The 16935-nt window shown below is 42.5% G+C and overlaps 1 protein-coding gene across 1 annotated transcript; it reads right to left on the minus strand.

Annotated features, from left to right (window-relative positions):
• Nucleotides 1-2433: 2433 nt before the first annotated feature.
• BTG4 (BTG anti-proliferation factor 4) lies at nt 2434-4019 on the minus strand. The gene is made up of 4 exons (XM_009489820.1): nt 3847-4019; nt 3120-3257; nt 2756-2951; nt 2434-2610 (listed from the first exon to the last, which is right to left on the minus strand). Exons 1-4 carry the CDS (start codon nt 4017-4019, stop codon nt 2434-2436), a joined length of 684 nt encoding a protein of 227 aa, XP_009488095.1.
• Between the last annotated feature and the right edge of the window lie 12916 nt (nt 4020-16935).

Genomic DNA, 16935 nt, shown 5'->3' on the forward strand with positions numbered 1-16935 from the left:
TCAGTCCACTACATGTTCTGAAGCCTCTGCAGACATCAGCTGATACTTACACTTTTCTTCTGACTTTGAGACAGTAAAAGCTATAGATATAATCAACCCAAGTAACTGTATCTCCACAATTACACATCAAGAGCAAGAAATACTATCTCCACCACTGAAAGCAACTTGCCTGGACCAGACAGCCCTTACTTCTTCTGAAGTCACCCTATTTCAGCTGCTCTGTAGTACCATCTATACAGGAACACCAGTCCTGCACTGTCAAAGACTAGCCCTGTTCTTAAGCTCGGAGAGTCAGTCTTTCCTCCTCCCAAATTCAAGAGCTAAACCCTGAAACACATGAAACATTCAGTATTCACTGATCAATGAAACATCACCTCTTCTCTGCCCATCACAGCCTCTGGTTCAGGTAAAAAGTGGGGAAAGAGCAGAGTCACCTAGGATCCTTCCTTCCCCACCAGTACAAGAATTCATGGAGGCACAGAACAAGATTCAAATTGTTTCATGAGTCACTTAATACCCTCAACACTAATGCTGTATCGCTGAATCAATTGTTCACACCTTCACCCCATACACAGATGCTTATTTCGACCTTGCTAGGAAAAAAATCCACTACTGATTACGATAAAGGGATTAAGCTGCTAGCATGCAAGTTCTAGTATCAAAGCTGCAAGAATTGGTTGGAAACACTGCTTCTGACTTACAGTAATGAAGAAGCCTCTCCTCATCTTATTTACTCAGTTTAATCAACACCCCACAGATTGCAATATTCACATATTAAAAACAGACTTTAAGATTAAGTGTTTTAAGAAGGAAATTATCTCTAGTTATAGGAAATGTAGGATTTTTACTTTTTGCATGTCTGATCTACTGAATCCTATTAATACCAAGTTTATCACAAAATTCTTGTGTAAAAGTACATGTGACTGATGTGGGTTTGTTCTGAAGAAACACAGACAAAGTCATGGTGAAGCATGACTGAGACATAGCTGTGAGAATAGTTGATTATAGCCCTTGGCCTCCTTCTGATTATTCCCATCCACATGATATTTGAAAGGTAAGATAGGATACAGTTTATTGAGCACCAATGGCTTGACACAGCAAGCATTAGCTTTTCACACCTACTATAAGTTTTAGCTAAAATCTATACTGCAGTTTTAATTCTCTTTGGATTCACTTATACAGTTAGCCCTCCAGTCTTGAACTGGCTCCTACTTGGCTGCTTTTGCAGGACAAAAAATGGCTACTTATTAGCATGTTTTTTTCCCTCATCACTTATTAGGTAGTAATAGTTGGGCTGCAGCAAGTAGAAATGGCTGTAGCAAGTGACAACCATGAGTACTTACCTGAGCTATTAAGTCCTGACAAACTAGTTTGTTTAGCATTTTGACCAGATTAACCAGCAAGACAGAAGCTACTGACATCACTTCGGTAACCCTTATGCCCCACAGTTTAATCACCAGGCAATGATGGAGTAGGTGACAAATACAGTCAGTAGAAAGACATACTGCAAGTCAAGAGAGCAAAGTTACATTGATTCCAATTGTTTGAGACCACATTTTTTTTTTTTACTGAGTACTGGAAACAATATCCCAGAGCATAGTTTTGAAGCCCAGTAGTATTCCAGTGAGTCCTTTTGCACTGAAAGGGGAAGTCTCCATCTAGCTAGTCCAGAAATCCAAACAGAAGACAGTTTGACTCAAGTTGTCCAGAGCTATGAGAAAAGCTTCCTATGGGCCACAGTATTGCAAACTGGCAGGCTAGATATCCTCAGAGATAACAGGTCCATCATTCTGCAAGGTGATGTGTTAGCTTACAGCTGTGGAAAGCTACACTACCATGTATTTGCCCCTCTCCTGCCCATAAGGCTGTGTTCTTCTGACAGGTATGCTATAGTCTAGAGACTAGCTGGAGCCACAGGGCAGTCTTTCACAGCTGCATAGACCAAAGCTTCACTCAAGGGGGAGCACAGAAGTGATGCTGCTTGTGATGTGTAGATGTTTTGCTCACAATGGAGCTGCCCTTGCTACCTTTGCCAGAAGAAAGCAGACTATCATTCAAGCCAGCTTGGAGGATGTTTTTATCTTCCTTAACTCACTTGTGTTTTCACCGAAAGGCTTTTTAACTCCCTTCAGGGCACTGATAGCAGATCAGACAGCTTTTTTTAAAAAAAACAACCAATGAGTAGATTTATTGATATAGGCATTTCCTTTTTAACTTACAAGTAGAGTCCCACATTAATTTTCAATCTTATGTTAACATTAATAAAACTTTTAAAAGGTTGTATAATAAAACCCCAAAGTTTCGGGTGTACAAAGTAAGAGATAGAGATTAGACAATAAGTGCTTTCTGTTCTTATGAAACTTTGTAGTGCCAGCCTTCCTCCCATACCATAGGCTGTTGAAACACTGAGCTATGACAGGTGCAGCCACAGATCTACCGCTTGGTATTGATCCAGTGGTATCTATCAACACGCGGTCCTGTGAAAGCAGCTGTTGGCCTGTAGACTTTGTAACCCCTGTGCTGGGCATAGTATGAGCCATCAGTCATATAGGTCTTCCTATGAAGATACTGAGACCAGGGCTGTATGGATGCCTTGCAGTAGTCACTGAACTGAACAGCAAGAAATGAGATAATGTTAAAATGTGTTTGGCAAAGAGAGGAGATTAGTCTGGCCATAATTAAGTCTATTGCATTCCTTCATGAGAGAACCTAGAGGGCTCTTACTGAAAGCCACATGCCATTACCACATGCTTACCTGGTAGACACTCTTAGGATTGCTGACAGTAGGGATAGCTTTCGGCTCCTTGTTGAAGCTCTCCTCATCTGAAGAAATGCCAGAATGGTAGTCTAGTGCTGCTCTGTCAACAGCATAACTGATCTGCTGAGGAAGCTCTGGGTTCTCCTCTCCTTCAAAGTGCGCAATTGTGAAGGGACGGTTCTTCTCACCATACCTGGAAGTGACTGTATTTGTATACTGCAGCTCTGCACTAGCAGCATGGACATCTGTTAGTAGTCAGCTGACACTAGTACTCTCAGACACTAAGACTCTAGTAACAGACAGAGTTGATCAAGTTTGTGCAGGGCACTTGACATGTGTTAGTCACAGCTTCGCAACTCACCTGCAACACACCTCAAATGGATCAACCCATAGTGTCATCTCTTTTGGCAGACCAAGCTTATTAAAGTCCACATTACTCTCCACACAAGCTTGCTCCAGCAATGGATCTCTGCTCTGATGTTTGTTTATCCGTATACACCTAGGTAAGAACAAAGTGCAGGTGGATGTAAGATTTCACTGCAACTTCCCAAGTTCTGCTCATACAGAAGTACACTTAAGTTCACTGTTTATTTTCTCAACACATTTAGCCTGTTGATGCAAGTTCTCACTTATAGCCCAACCAGCAATTTAGCCTACCAAGCTGATTTCTAAAGCCAAACGAGGTTTTGTTTTTTCAAACACATAAGACAGCAGCTCACTTCATTGGTAATTTTTAAGATAATTAAAAGCAGTTACAACAATTCCACAAGTCAGTTTAAGACCACTTGAATTCTGGATTCAAGACAGAAGGCTACTCAAGACACTTTGTGCATATTGTCCAAAGACTTCCACCTCAGCTCTCTAGTCATAGCTACACAGGCATGCACTGTGAAACCACTTTCAAAATAAGTGCATTTTTACCAGTTAATAACACTTCTTCCCTCAAGCTTAAGGGATAGCTAAGTGGTTCTTTTTCAATTTTGTGTCACTTATTCCCAGTTTAAGGGCTCCAGGCACTGAAAGGCTGCTCACTGCATCTTGAATGTCATGCAAAGCCTACATTCCTCTTCCACTAAGGCTACTCTTACCTGAAGGCTTGTCCTCTGGATGGATTGTCCAAGTACCAGTGATTCTTATACTTTTCAAACAGTATTGTCGTCAATTTAGCTGCAAATTTCTCCATTTTATGCTTGCTCAGCTTGTCTTCCCTTTTCACTAGCCTCGTGATGAAGAAGACTGTGGCAGCAATTTCATCTTTCATTTTAAATTGAAGTGCACAAGGTGCTTTAGCTGTTGGATAGTCATCAGCAGAGATGAGACACTATGTTAGAGAGACTTAATAACATTAAGGTACTATCAAGTTCCAAGAACAGATATTGCAAAACCTGCATAAGCCATAATAGGTAGAGCCCAGATAAGCCCAATTGCCAAACAACTGATAAATTTAGTTCTGGGTAGTGAAACTAATTTAATACATTACTAGAAGGCACTCACACTAAGCAAGTTAACAGAGTATTAAAAGATTTTAATATTATTATAATTAGTTAATCCTTATTATACATCACATATATTACAGTCAACAACTAGCAGTTCTTACAGTTACATAATTCTTTTATATACACTGAAGACCACAAGCATTACCTTCTCAGACCAGAGCTGCTAAAAACTGAGATATGCTTTATAAACAGCTTCAAACAGTCACCAAGAAAACTAATCTAATACTACAAGAATTTATATAACTTATATATGGGGAAAAAACCCCAACACCCAAATCCTCTCTTGCTCTTCCTATAGTACAGCTTGCTTAGGGTTTATATAGAACAGGAAATCATGTGGCTCTGAGGAATGTAACAATATTCAGGTGTGCACCATTAGACTAACTAACATGCTGGTTTCAAAGCTATTTCCAATCTACTTTGTTTTATTCTAATATCAGCTCCTTCTTTTAGGGTATATTTAATTGATTCAGTACTGTATTATGTTGTGTCCATCAGTCTATCCTATAAACATCTGTGAAAACTTAAGTAAAATATTCACCATGAGAAAAATAGTACCAGGCTTATTAATTAATTATTAAAATTGCACTTGACTGCTTCTAGCAGACTACACAACAGAGTTACTTTCCTTATGATGCCCTCACATCTGGTATTCTTTATTTTGAAAATTGCATGACTCTGTATTTATCATAACATTAGTCTTCCTGGTGATCTATATAAATGCTCAGATTATTAGTATAGCATTAGTTTATTTTTGAGGCATTTCATACAGAGTGTAAATTGAACGGCTCTGTTAAAGAGTTCATACACAAGCAGCTTCTCAAATGTGAGTGCTTCTTTGTTTAAAACCTCAGACAATAATTAGCAGGGGTACATTCAGAGAATAGCTGATGTGTTCTTTTTCCCCTTTGCTGTCTCAGGAAGTTGTGCCTCCAGTATCAGGTATCAGGAACCGTCAAGACAAAAGAACAAATTAAGGTAAAAAGAGCTGAGTATTTAAACTGGCTCCACTGTCTGTAGATGTTGCAGCCAAGCAATTCAAGTACTTACACTTCAGCCTTGTGAATAGATTGTGATACAAGACAGGGGATAAGAAAAATAAAGTATGAAGGCACAAATTTACAGAAGTATACATCTTTGTGGAAGTGTACCCTAAATCATGAATTTCTGGCTATTTCTGGATTTCTTTTCTCCTCCACTCACATATTTAATTCCTTGCTCTTTACAGTTTCTTTCTGTATCACAAAAAAAACCCAACCAAACAAACAAAAAAACCACCCAAACAAAAAAACCCACAAAACTTACCAAGGCATTTAGTAGAAACTCTGGTTTTAAGGAATGAGTAAAAAACTACAAAAAAAAGACGTCTTCTCTTTCTTTTTCTCACATATCAAAATACTTCCTTAACGAATGGGGACCTTTCAATAACCACTCAAATGAAGGAGAAATCAAAGTCTGAGATAGGTGATGAATCTTTGGGAAAAGCATTCACCAGTACCAGGAGTTTACCTTTAATATAGTACACCAGTGTTCTGACCACAAGAGCATCCTTGCCATGTGCTTTGCACTGCACTTTATTGCTTGTCATGACACATAAGGATTTTGTTCCATACACAAGCCATGAGTCATTCCTTCCCTTTCACATATAGCATAAGAGGGCAATGGTAGCCTGTTCTATGCTTTCTGGAGAATGATGTAGGACAACAGGAAACCACTGCTATGCATTGCTGGGAAGAATTTCCACACAACATTTTTTAGGAGTTGGTTAGCCTCTTTCTATGCAGCCTGTAAGGATTTTTACTTGCTGCTGACCGTCTGCATCTGGCACACCAAAATTAGCTCTGGGCAACAGATGAGCCTTCTTGAACGGGCAAGCTGGATTTGCATGACTGAGGCCTGAATTTTATTCTAGAGATTAAACTTGCTTTAAAAATGTCAGGTGATTGATGAGTAATTTTCTGATCTGAATGGATTCCCTTGTAAACACTGAAGACCATGTTTACAGCCACATCATTTTTTCTTTTTTTTTAAACATCTGTTGCATGGTGACATATCAAAAGAACAACAAAAAAAGTTCTCAAGTGATCTGAAACTTTTGATCACATAGATTTTGCTACAGAGTACAGCTGAACTTCATAAGGAATGGGTGTTATAAAAAATGGGGCTTTGTTTCTCATTTTGCGAGAGAATCCATCAATGACGGAGGGGGAGACTAACAGATACAGCTAGATACAGATCTCCTATAAGCAGGTCTTCACAAACTCATTTTTGACTCGCTGCATGCCTTATGGTGGATTGTCAGTTCTCTGAACAGCACTGGAACAATCTTCAATCCTGAGAGGCAATGTCCTGTAACATTCTAACCCTGCAGGATTTACTCATAGACCTGCCAGAGCTATACATTCCTGAAAAGCATTCCAGCATTCTCATCTAGCCACCCCTGAGGCCCCCACATATAATTTCTCCAAGAGATGACACTTGCTTTATGAAGTATCTTAAATGTCTAAGAATTTTCTACTGGAGTTGTAAACGAGTATCCCAAGGCTTTGCAGAGGAAAAAGCTAGAATACATGCAAAGTATGAGGGAAATGCAATGAACTGATTCCTTTTCTAGTGTCTTTACTTCCAAGAAAATGCAGCTGGGAGCAACTACCACAGATCTGGGGGTTTTTAACTTTGCTGACAAAATCGGTGTCCAGGAAAATATCAAATGAGAGCAAGATTTGCCACATAAAAATGATGGATAATGCACATAATTATAGTTTTTGAAGTTCTTCTCAATAACAATTTAGTCCACTCAGGGTTTCATGCACAATCACAGACATACAGACTGTGACTCCTCTAGGGATGATGCTGTCTTTCTTGCCAAAGCTTAGGAAGTTGCTATTTAGTCTGGTTTCTTTGTCTTCATGTCATTTTTTCACAATATGATATTATAATCTAATAAAAGATATGACTTCTTCCTATAAACATTGTTTTCATTTTATTATTGAACTATCAAGGCTAAAATAACATTCCCTCTGCAAACCAGCAGCAGGCATCATAGGGAGGCCATCCCCTGCCCTGGAGTCCATAATTTGATCATAGTTGCCATGTGGGATCTGACCCTGACACAGTTCAGTTGCCCAGTTACTGTCTTTTCCTCAATAAATGCCAAGCTGGTTTGGATCAGTGGGACACATCAGCTGATGGGACTTTGAACTGTCTCCTGCCTTCCTACTTTCTCCAACTTGTCCAGGCAGGCCCTGTGAGTTAGGAAATTCTGTGACAAAAGAGCGAAGTGACTAGATTCCACAAAGGACAATCAAAGAGAAGTCTGAATTCCTACAACACCTCCTTTTGTTGAGTTATTTGTTCCCATAGTTAACACGCAAACTGCAAGCCAGCAGTAAACAAACTCTTCACCTGAGAAACCAGATTACAGAAGTGCAAGCAGTCATCTAAGAAGGTGCTATTTCTTGGATGTTAGGAGGCAAAACCCAAGCCAAACTGCACACATTTATAACAAACACAGGAAAACTTAAGCAAAGTTCTTGGCAATCAGTCCAGTTGGCTCTAATTATTAAGGTTGTCATTGATACAGAAGTAAGGTTCTGAGAACTTTTTAACTTGGTATTTTTAATATCATGCAGGAGTTCAAAAGTGTTTCTGTTAATGACACAGAAACCAGAATAGCAGAGAGTATTTCTGGCTTCCCATTCCAGTGACAAGAGAGACTGGCTCTTTTAATTAGGTAAATTCATTGAACTTAAATCCTTTGTAATGCTGTCAAGTTGTCACTGACTTGAAGAAAACGTAGCCCTGGCTACTCCATTTGGATAATAAGCAACTGAGAAACAAAATGTCAAAACCAAAATTTGACCAGTCCATCCCAATGTAAGATCCATTAAGTAGCAGTCAACAAATTGTGCTCCCACTCATTCCCAGTTGCATCCAAACAGAAACTGTTAGCATCCCAGCAGATTTTGCAGAAAACATGATGAATAGCCAAGTGTTCTGACTGACATGATGCATGAGATAAATGAGTAAGACATTTGCACCTTTTGTTAAATAGTGCTGTTGGTTTCTAATCCTTATCAGGAAGAGAAAAAAACCCAAACCACTAAAAACCACTGCATTACAGTCCCTGGAAATTCATGGGACTGATCCAGAGCTCACTGAAATGAACAGAAATCTGTCCAAAGACTTCAGTGGGATTCGGATCAGGCCCCTAACTCAGCGCAAGCATTCTTAGCCAGATTAAATTATGGGTCTCCTGGGTCACCAGGCAAGCCTAGGCATGAACCACAAAGGAAAAGAGTCAGACACAGTTTCTTTAGTAACTGCAGGCCAAACCAAGAGCAAACACTGTTTCCCTAAACACACTACTGGCAAGTGTCACCCATGCAGAATTTTTTGCAGTTTTCTTGCTTTAAAGGATCGAGTACATGGAACTAACAAAGTGCAGCTTGCTGTAGCAATCTCCCTTCTACAAGCATTTGGGTTTTGTGGATGATGGATGACTTGTCCAGGTAAGCAGCTGAAGTTCATAACTATTGATATAAAAATCAGTAAGCCTGAGTTATTTCCATATGGGAAAACATCCTAGGTGATAATCTTCTTATAGAAAAGCACTTGGCATTTGTTTTGCCAGACAATATACTGTCCTGATAGCATTCAGAAGTATCATGTAACAGCAATGTACAAACAATAGTAGCGCTGCATGAATACAGCATCAATTCAATTGACTATACCATTCATTATGTCGGAGGCCAGAAGAAACCTCGTATCTGGATGTTAAAAACTTACACCGTTATTTAAATCATGCAGTCTCTGTGCAAAGAATTATTTGTGACTGAAATGACAGAAACTTTTTCCAATCAAACCCACAAACTAAAATTTTAACGTATTAATTGCTCACAAATTTTTCCCTTTCTTAGATAAGTAGACAATTTCTGGGCCTGATGAAAGGGCTTAAGAATAGATATTTCAGAAATTAACCATGTTCCTATTAGGGTTTTCATGTGTACTTGATTACTTAGTTACTCAGTTGGTGTTCTGTAAAAACCTAAGTGATAGCTATTAGCAGATAATTTTTTTCCGGTTAAAGATTTTACCATGAGTACTGTATTTTATTATGCAAAGCACACATGACAGTATGACCATGCTAGTTACACTGATCAGGAGGAGCCTCTTGCCCAAGGAAAACACTCACTGGTGTAAAAGGCCTTTGAAACTAGGTCTGTGAGAACACCCATACTGTGCAGATAAGCAGGCAAACCACAATGGTATGACAAAACAGTATCAGACAGGACAGATGCAGGAGATAAGATAAACTGCTAAGGAGGTATATTCCTCAGCTATAGAAGATGTTCTGGCTCGCAACTCCATCTGTAACAGTTGACTTCAGGACCTGCTTGTGCCCTCATTCTGTGAACTGTCATCTTCCTTTGCAGAAGAGAAAAACTGTGGTTCATAGGGCTATGTAGCGATGTTTAGCACCTTCTCATACTTTTAATTCAATTCATATTACAATACAGGAATTGGGAAAAGCTTAAATTTGCTTGAAGAGGATCTTAGGTGTTTGAGCACTGCATATTAAATTAAATAGAATTTAATTTAAGATCATCAGTGTTCAGCAACTTAAGCAATTAAAAAAAAAAAAAAAAAAAAAGACTGGTGCTGGTCTAGCATGTTCTAAAATTAAATAGCAAAGTAAAGACTGCAAAGCTACCTGGGCTCATTTTATGCAGTCTAAGAGCTATTGCTGTAGCCTTGTAAATTTTTCTGCTAATGTAATCAAGTGTTGTTTGTCAGTTCTTTCTTCCTCCCTATTTGCATGCCATGGTTTTCAGAAATGACAAGAGATTTGAGCCATCTGACTGGACTCAATTTACATGGACCTTATAGAGGTATGCAGTTCTCAAAGAGGGTAGGATGCCCAGGAATTTCTAAAGGACAAGCCCTTCAAAAGCATCTCAGGTCAATTAGATACCCCAAATCACTAGATACTCTTGAAAGTCTTATTCTTACAGTGCTTGTGTGCTTACATCACCAGCTAAGAACCACATCTTGCCACTGTTGCTAACACAGCAGGGAGGAGCATGTCGTTTTTCTCTTGCAGTTCCTCCTTCCACACAAAAAGGGGCAATGCAGAGCACAAAACATCTTTTCTCCTGCTCTGCCTCGGTTGCCGGTGTGGCAAATTGTACCAATCCGTATGGGCTTGTCTATCTGCCTTCTGCCCCTCCAAACATAAGCGGCAGCACGCTGGGGCTGTGTTGGTGCTGATTGTGAGGAAGAACAGAGCAAAGGGTTACTTAGAGAAACAAGACCTGAAATGCAAGGGACTGAGAGGACTGCAGTGAGCTGAACAGGTCAAGAGCACGCATACAGAAATGGCTGGCTAGGTCCCCAAGAAATAGGGAGAGAGGTGGTGTAGGTCACCATTGGGTGAAGATGTGCAGCATGTGCCTCCCACTGCAGCCCAGTGCCAGGAGCACAAGACATTAATTCTTTTGAGCTGTTAGTCTGTCCTTTTTGGGGCCTCCTTCTATGGCAGCTAGACTCCTGGTATGAAAAAAACCAGGGTGAAGCCCCATTATCCAGATATCAGCCTAGAGGCGTGTGTCTGGACTGCCACATGTGACACTAAAGCCTGGATCACCTTTGGCGTCTGTGAGACAACCTGCAGCCATTGTCCACAGGAGCAGGGCGGAAACTCCATGTGTGCTCTGTATTGACTTTGCCCATAGAAACCTCTTTTGCAACAAAGCTTCATGTGGCAAGAGCCATCTTCACGTTTCAAAGCAACGGTCCAGTCTCCATGCACAAGCCCCAGCTGAGTGACCATGACAACAACAGAGTGTACACAAAGGTTACGGGCATGGGGCTGACCCACAGCCCAGACTGGGGACACTCCAACCCAGGAGTCCCAAGGGAAGAGATGGGGCACCCAGGGTCCACCTAAGGAACCATCCCCAGAGGCAAGTCTGCCAGTGAAAGACTGCTGGCTGCTCAGTGAATAGGTTGCTGCGCTAGCCATGGAAAAGGGAAGGAAATGAAGAGTCAAGAAGCTAGGCGTTTGCCCCTTCCCATTAAACCTTTTAAAGCATTTTATTATAAATGAAGTCCTTATCAGGTTTATTACAAGGTAAGCTTCTTGAGGGTAAGTCCTGAATTCTTTTTATGCATTTTAACAATAAGGCATTTGTGGGTGAAAGCTAGCAAAACTGTTTAATTTGCAGACAAACTTATCCTTGTAACCCGAGAGACTCTGTCTCATTCCTGATTTAGGAATAGCCTGATAAATCTATATTAAATAGTTTCATCTCATTATTAATTGCATATACATATATTAGACACAAGGCATAATCGATTATAACTACTTACACATATTCAGTTTTGTTCTGCAGAACAGATTTCCTAATTTCTTTAGCTACCACAAATTAGTGTAAAAGGTTTGAGCAGCCTGACATCTGACTACCAGCATGATCTGTGTTCCTATATTTTTCTGGAAAAAAAAAGCTTTCTGAAGTTCAGGGAACTAGTGAAATTCTACCATTCTTACTGCTGCTGTAATTACATGCAGTTTCTTCCAAAAACCTTTAAAAGGAAATTGCACGAAACCCATGCTGTAGGACATTAACTCAAATGCCCCAGTTAGAGAACAAGGATAAGCAGGATCACTGTGACATAAGCACTAACAGCTGACATGCTGTAAACCAGGTAGAATGTTATTCATGTTGTTGAACATTTTGCCATGGCCCACATTTGCAGCTGTATTTGTGCTTCCAGCTCTGAATACAGCTACCACTTAGTCCGCATTCATGCAGTAAGGATTGACTGCCAAGGCTTTTCTCATTTCCCATTTCCATCGTGGTGCATTATAATAATTTAAATTTTAGTACTTCATTGCTTTGTCTTTGCACTCCTGAAATGATCTTTGTGATGCATCCACAGCACTTTTTAATTATTAAGACCAATTAATTTGTGATATAAAGATTTAGCAGAATAACACTAAGGGTGGTATGACCAATGTTTTCCATTATGGTCAATTGCTTGTTGTTATAAGAGCATTTGAGGAGATAGAGTATGTTAATATAATTATTGGAAGTGCTTTCTTTTTTTTCTAGGTTTGAATGCCATGACCCCATCACAAGAGCAGTGCTTGGTTTGTAGGCAGTGTAGTTAGCTGATTGTATCCACTGTTCCGCAATCACTAACTTTACTGCCATCAAAACAAGGCACACGATTCCCTGCTACAACCTCAGTCCAGAAGACTGCACTAGAAAACTTCCTTATGACATCCTTATTCCCAGTGCAAAATTATTAATAATGTTTATTCATTTACAGCTTTATTTCCGGAATTTTAGCTGTCCAATAGAAACATATGGTATGTGCTGGCAATATCAAGTGACATCTTAGATTTCTTGAGGTTGGTGCTAAAATCCTTAAGAACTTTCCTGGAGACAGAATGCTGTCTGTTGTGTTTAAATTGTTCCGCCCCATGAAGACTCACTGCATACTTAATTGTTTATGCATCAAGATTGGACTAAGAATTTTTTTTGGTTGTACCCTTCAGTTTATCTGTCAGGTACTGGGAAAATAATTTTCATTTAGCTTTCATGTTTTATGTAACAAGCTAGTCAGTGAAGGGGGTTTTGAGCAATCATTAAATATCAAACTCACCATACGTTATAAATGTTTTTTACTATGATCACTTTGCTTAATGTTCAAGAATTTTAATAATGGAGGAAATACTTAATAGGGCTAGAACCTGCTCTAAGAGGTTTTTTTAACAAAAACCCAGTCTTCATCAAAGTAGGAGTTGAAAGGGAACTGTCTCTAACATCAGCCTAGTTACTAGGCAGTGTAGTTAGCTGATTGCCAAAAGTAACAATCACTAGCCACACAGCCAGGTAAAAAGGTTTGGAAGATATCTCAACGGAAATCAGACGCATGGGAATTTTGACCACAGAAGGCAGAAAGACTAACCTCTTTGCAGAAGCATCTAATAGACAGGCAAGACAGTGAAATAAAACAAGTGACATGTACGGGATTACCTGTCACGCATGCAAGAGACATCAGTGCATTTGTCAAGCCAATTTACCTGTACCTGACTGTGTGATACACTTCATTCACAACTGTTTTGCATATAGGATGCTAAAAAACATGAGAACAAACTGAAAAGTTTTTTCTTCCCAAAATGTGCAGTCATCAGCTCCCATTCTGACTGTGCTCGCCTCAGTCTTACACTTGTCTAAGGCCGCTGTTTTCACGTTTACCTCCATTTACTCTTGTAGAATAAATAAATTGAGGCCTGTGGTGACAGCTATTTCCTGTTCATAGAGAGGCCTGCGGCCAGTCTTGAGTGAAAATGGCCTGAAGATGCTGGTAATGAGATGTGCAATGTGGTCTTCCGTGTTTACTGTGACAGGCAGCGTGTCCCTTAGCATGCAGCTGGCTCCAGGCTCCCCAGGCATGTCTGTGCTGCTGTGTCCCCTCTGAGATGGCTTCACACCTTCACTGCAGTCCTCCCTCCTGGCACCCAGATGCCAGTGATGGCAGGGAAAAGGCAAGGGCCCCAGCAGAGAGGTCACGGGTACCTACCGCAGCAGCAGGTGGCAGTGATAGGGACCTGTCAGTGGCACAGGCAGCACCAGGGTCCTCTTGCTTCTTCATGGCCACAGAGCAGGAGCAGACAGGATGAGCTGGGCAGGCTCACCTCACGGACCAGCAGGATGCAGCCCTATGCAGCGCCACGAGGACAGAGCCAGGACAGCACCCAGCGGTGCCCGATGGGCCCCTTGTCTTTGCTGGCTCAAGCCCAGCCCACATGGGGTTCACCCGCACCTTGTGGACCTCAGCCATGTTCCCGTCACCACTTGAGTCCTGTCTAGGCCCTGCCACCCTGCAACATGAGGGGACCATGCCCTATGGCGAAACCCTGCCCCGTGAGGGGACCCTGTCTCATGAGGGGACCCTGCCCCGTGAGGGGACCCTGTCTCATGGGGGGACCCTGCCCCGTGAGGGGACCCTGTCTCATGAAGGGACCCTGCCCTGTGAGGGGACACTGTCTCATGAGGAGACCCTGCCCCGTGAGGGGACCCTGTCTCATGAGGGGACCCTGCCCCGTGAGGGGACCCTGTCTCATGAGGAGACCCTGCCCCGTGAGGGGACCCTGTCTCATGAGGGGACCCTGCTCCGTGAGGGGACCCTGTCTCATGAGGGGACCCTGCCCTGTGAGGGGACCCTGTCTCATGAGGGGACCCTGCCCTGTGAGGGGACCCTGTCTCATGAGGGGACCCTGCTCCGTGAGGGGACCCTGTCTCATGAGGGGACCCTGCCCTGTGAGGGGACCCTGTCTCATGAGGAGACCCTGCCCCGTGAGGGGACACTGTCTCATGAGGGGACCCTGCTCCGTGAGGGGACCCTGTCTCATGAGGAGACCCTGCCCCGTGAGGGGACCCTGTCTCATGAGGAGACCCTGCCCCGTGAGGGGACCCTGTCTCATGGGGGGACCCTGCCCCGTGAGGGGACCCTGTCTCATGAGGAGACCCTGCCCCGTGAGGGGACCCTGTCTCATGAGGGGACCCTGCCCCGTGAGGGGACCCTGTCTCATGAGGAGACCCTGCCCCGTGAGGGGACCCTGTCTCATGAGGGGACCCTGCTCCGTGAGGGGACCCTGTCTCATGAGGGGACCCTGCCCTGTGAGGGGACCCTGTCTCATGAGGGGACCCTGCCCTGTGAGGGGACCCTGTCTCATGAGGGGACCCTGCCCCATGAGGGGACCCTGCCTGCAGCCCTACACCGTCTCCGGGGCTGCACACCTCTCTGCAGGGTCCTGCACCTTCCCTGGGGCCTCATGCTCCTCCTGGGGCCCCTCTCCGGAGCCTCTGCTGGGGTCCCACACCTTCCCTGGGGTGTCGCACATCCTCCCGAGGCCCTGTGCCCTCCCAGGGGCCCCACGCTTTTTGCCTGAGCCCTGCACCCTCTCCAGACACCCCCCACCTTTCCAGAGCCTCATGTCCCCCCTGCACCACCACCCCCAACCTTCCCAGGCACCCTTAATGTGATTTTACTTTCCAGAGAGAAGTACTGTTCTCCAGGGCCCACAAATTTCTAGAAGTAAGTATGAAGTACTGTGTGCCCCCAGCTTGCTAAACCTTTGTTGCCTAGGTTTCTGGGAGGAATTAATTCTCAGGAGCGAATAATGACTCATGCCAATAAGCTCTGGCTGACAGAAGAGCCACAGCCCCTAGTGCGCAGGACTGAGATATTTCCGCTGATACCTACTGTCGTGGGATCCAGACGCTGGGATCACTAACTTTCTGAATGGCCTCAAAGTACGCTATGGTTCAGTTGCTCTCTGTGAAGGACAGTGGTAGCAGAAGCACCTGCTCATTTGCATCTCAGAAAGTGAGAAAAACAGCGAGAAAGAGAGACTCTCGGAAGCTCAAAGCATGGAGAAAACTAAAGTAAAAGAAAAATATCTTTAGCAGGCAAGAACTGCTGATCCCTACTCTTTTTTCATAAATATTTCCATGCACCGTGTGTCATTTGGTGGAATACTGGAACTTTGGAAATGACATGATGACCAGTAACAAAAATCACCTGGAGCTGGCCCACTCTGTGGTTTGCACAATGCAGCCCATTTCTTGATGGTTAACTTAAACTTATTCCCAATTGGGTCATGCTGGCTTGGGGCAGGACTGAAAGTAGTAGGCTGTGTACTTAATTTCTTCATAGTAAGCACATAATGTCTGTTCTGATTTAGTATCTAAAAGTAGCCAAATGAGAGTGCCCAGATTCAAAAGTGGATAATTTTGGGGCAGGGGAACAGCAGTGCTGCATGCACTTGCACACACAAAATGCTGGCATAGAGACACTGAAGCACAGCTCAAAGCATAAGTTTATTTCTTAGTTGTCTTAGTTATTAATAGAGTTCCATTAGCCTGTGCCCAGCAGCAGCTAGTGCCAAGAGTTCACTGAGTGAGTGATGCAGGAAATTTGGTAGTGAGCGGTTATTAAACCAGCTTCCACAGAAATGTTTCTGCCTTAGCCTGTCACTCAGGGACAGGTTTAAATGTTATTTTTAGAGAGGTATAATTCAAGAACTGCTAGACCAAGTCATTTCAAATTCTGCAGAAGCTACTTAGCTGCAGAACAAACTGTAGATTTCAGCAAACAACATCAAAATTGAGTTTATAGATTATGCTGTCTTTCCAAAGGAAGGCGTAACTGGTATATGGTAGCACCGTTCAGGTTGGATCCTTCCGGACTGTGCAGAGCCTTCTGACTTAGTGGAGTTCTACAAAAGCTAACATCAATCTGGCATGCAACCGCCCACTCAGTACTTCAGTTAACGGTTCCTAATTGGTGGGTGGGATGAATAAAATTTAGCATGCTATGAGGTATATATACTCATGTTTATGCAGTGACTCAAGCATTAAGTTGGCCATGAAAAGAAGCAAAATAAGAGACATGGTACCCAGATCACTGAGGTTCATCTGCAAAACAGTGGGATTGGACCAAGTATGTAGAGCTTGGGGTTTCTCCTGCTACTTTGCTGAGAACCAGAAGATGCAGACAACAGTTGTGCTTGCTATTGAGACACTGATATAAACCTCTACTGAAGCCCCTAATAATCTAGCTGGTCAATTAGTGTTCCACATATATACCATGAATACAATTCACACA

The sequence above is a fragment of the Pelecanus crispus genome, chromosome 19 (assembly GCF_030463565.1).
Source record: "Pelecanus crispus isolate bPelCri1 chromosome 19, bPelCri1.pri, whole genome shotgun sequence".
NCBI classification, from domain to species: Eukaryota; Metazoa; Chordata; class Aves; order Pelecaniformes; family Pelecanidae; genus Pelecanus; species Pelecanus crispus.

Bases quoted from the DNA above. Each gene is read 5' to 3' on its own strand.
- BTG4 (XM_009489820.1), bottom strand. From the start codon at position 4,019: ATGAAAGATGAAATTGCTGCCACAGTCTTCTTCATCACGAGGCTAGTG. The intron at 2,952-3,119 runs GTGAGTTGCGAA...AGTCACTTCCAG, and splicing joins CCATTTGAGGTGTGTTGCAG to GTATGGTGAGAAGAACCGTC. The intron at 2,611-2,755 runs GTAAGCATGTGG...CTTGCTGTTCAG, and splicing joins ATCCTAAGAGTGTCTACCAG to TTCAGTGACTACTGCAAGGC.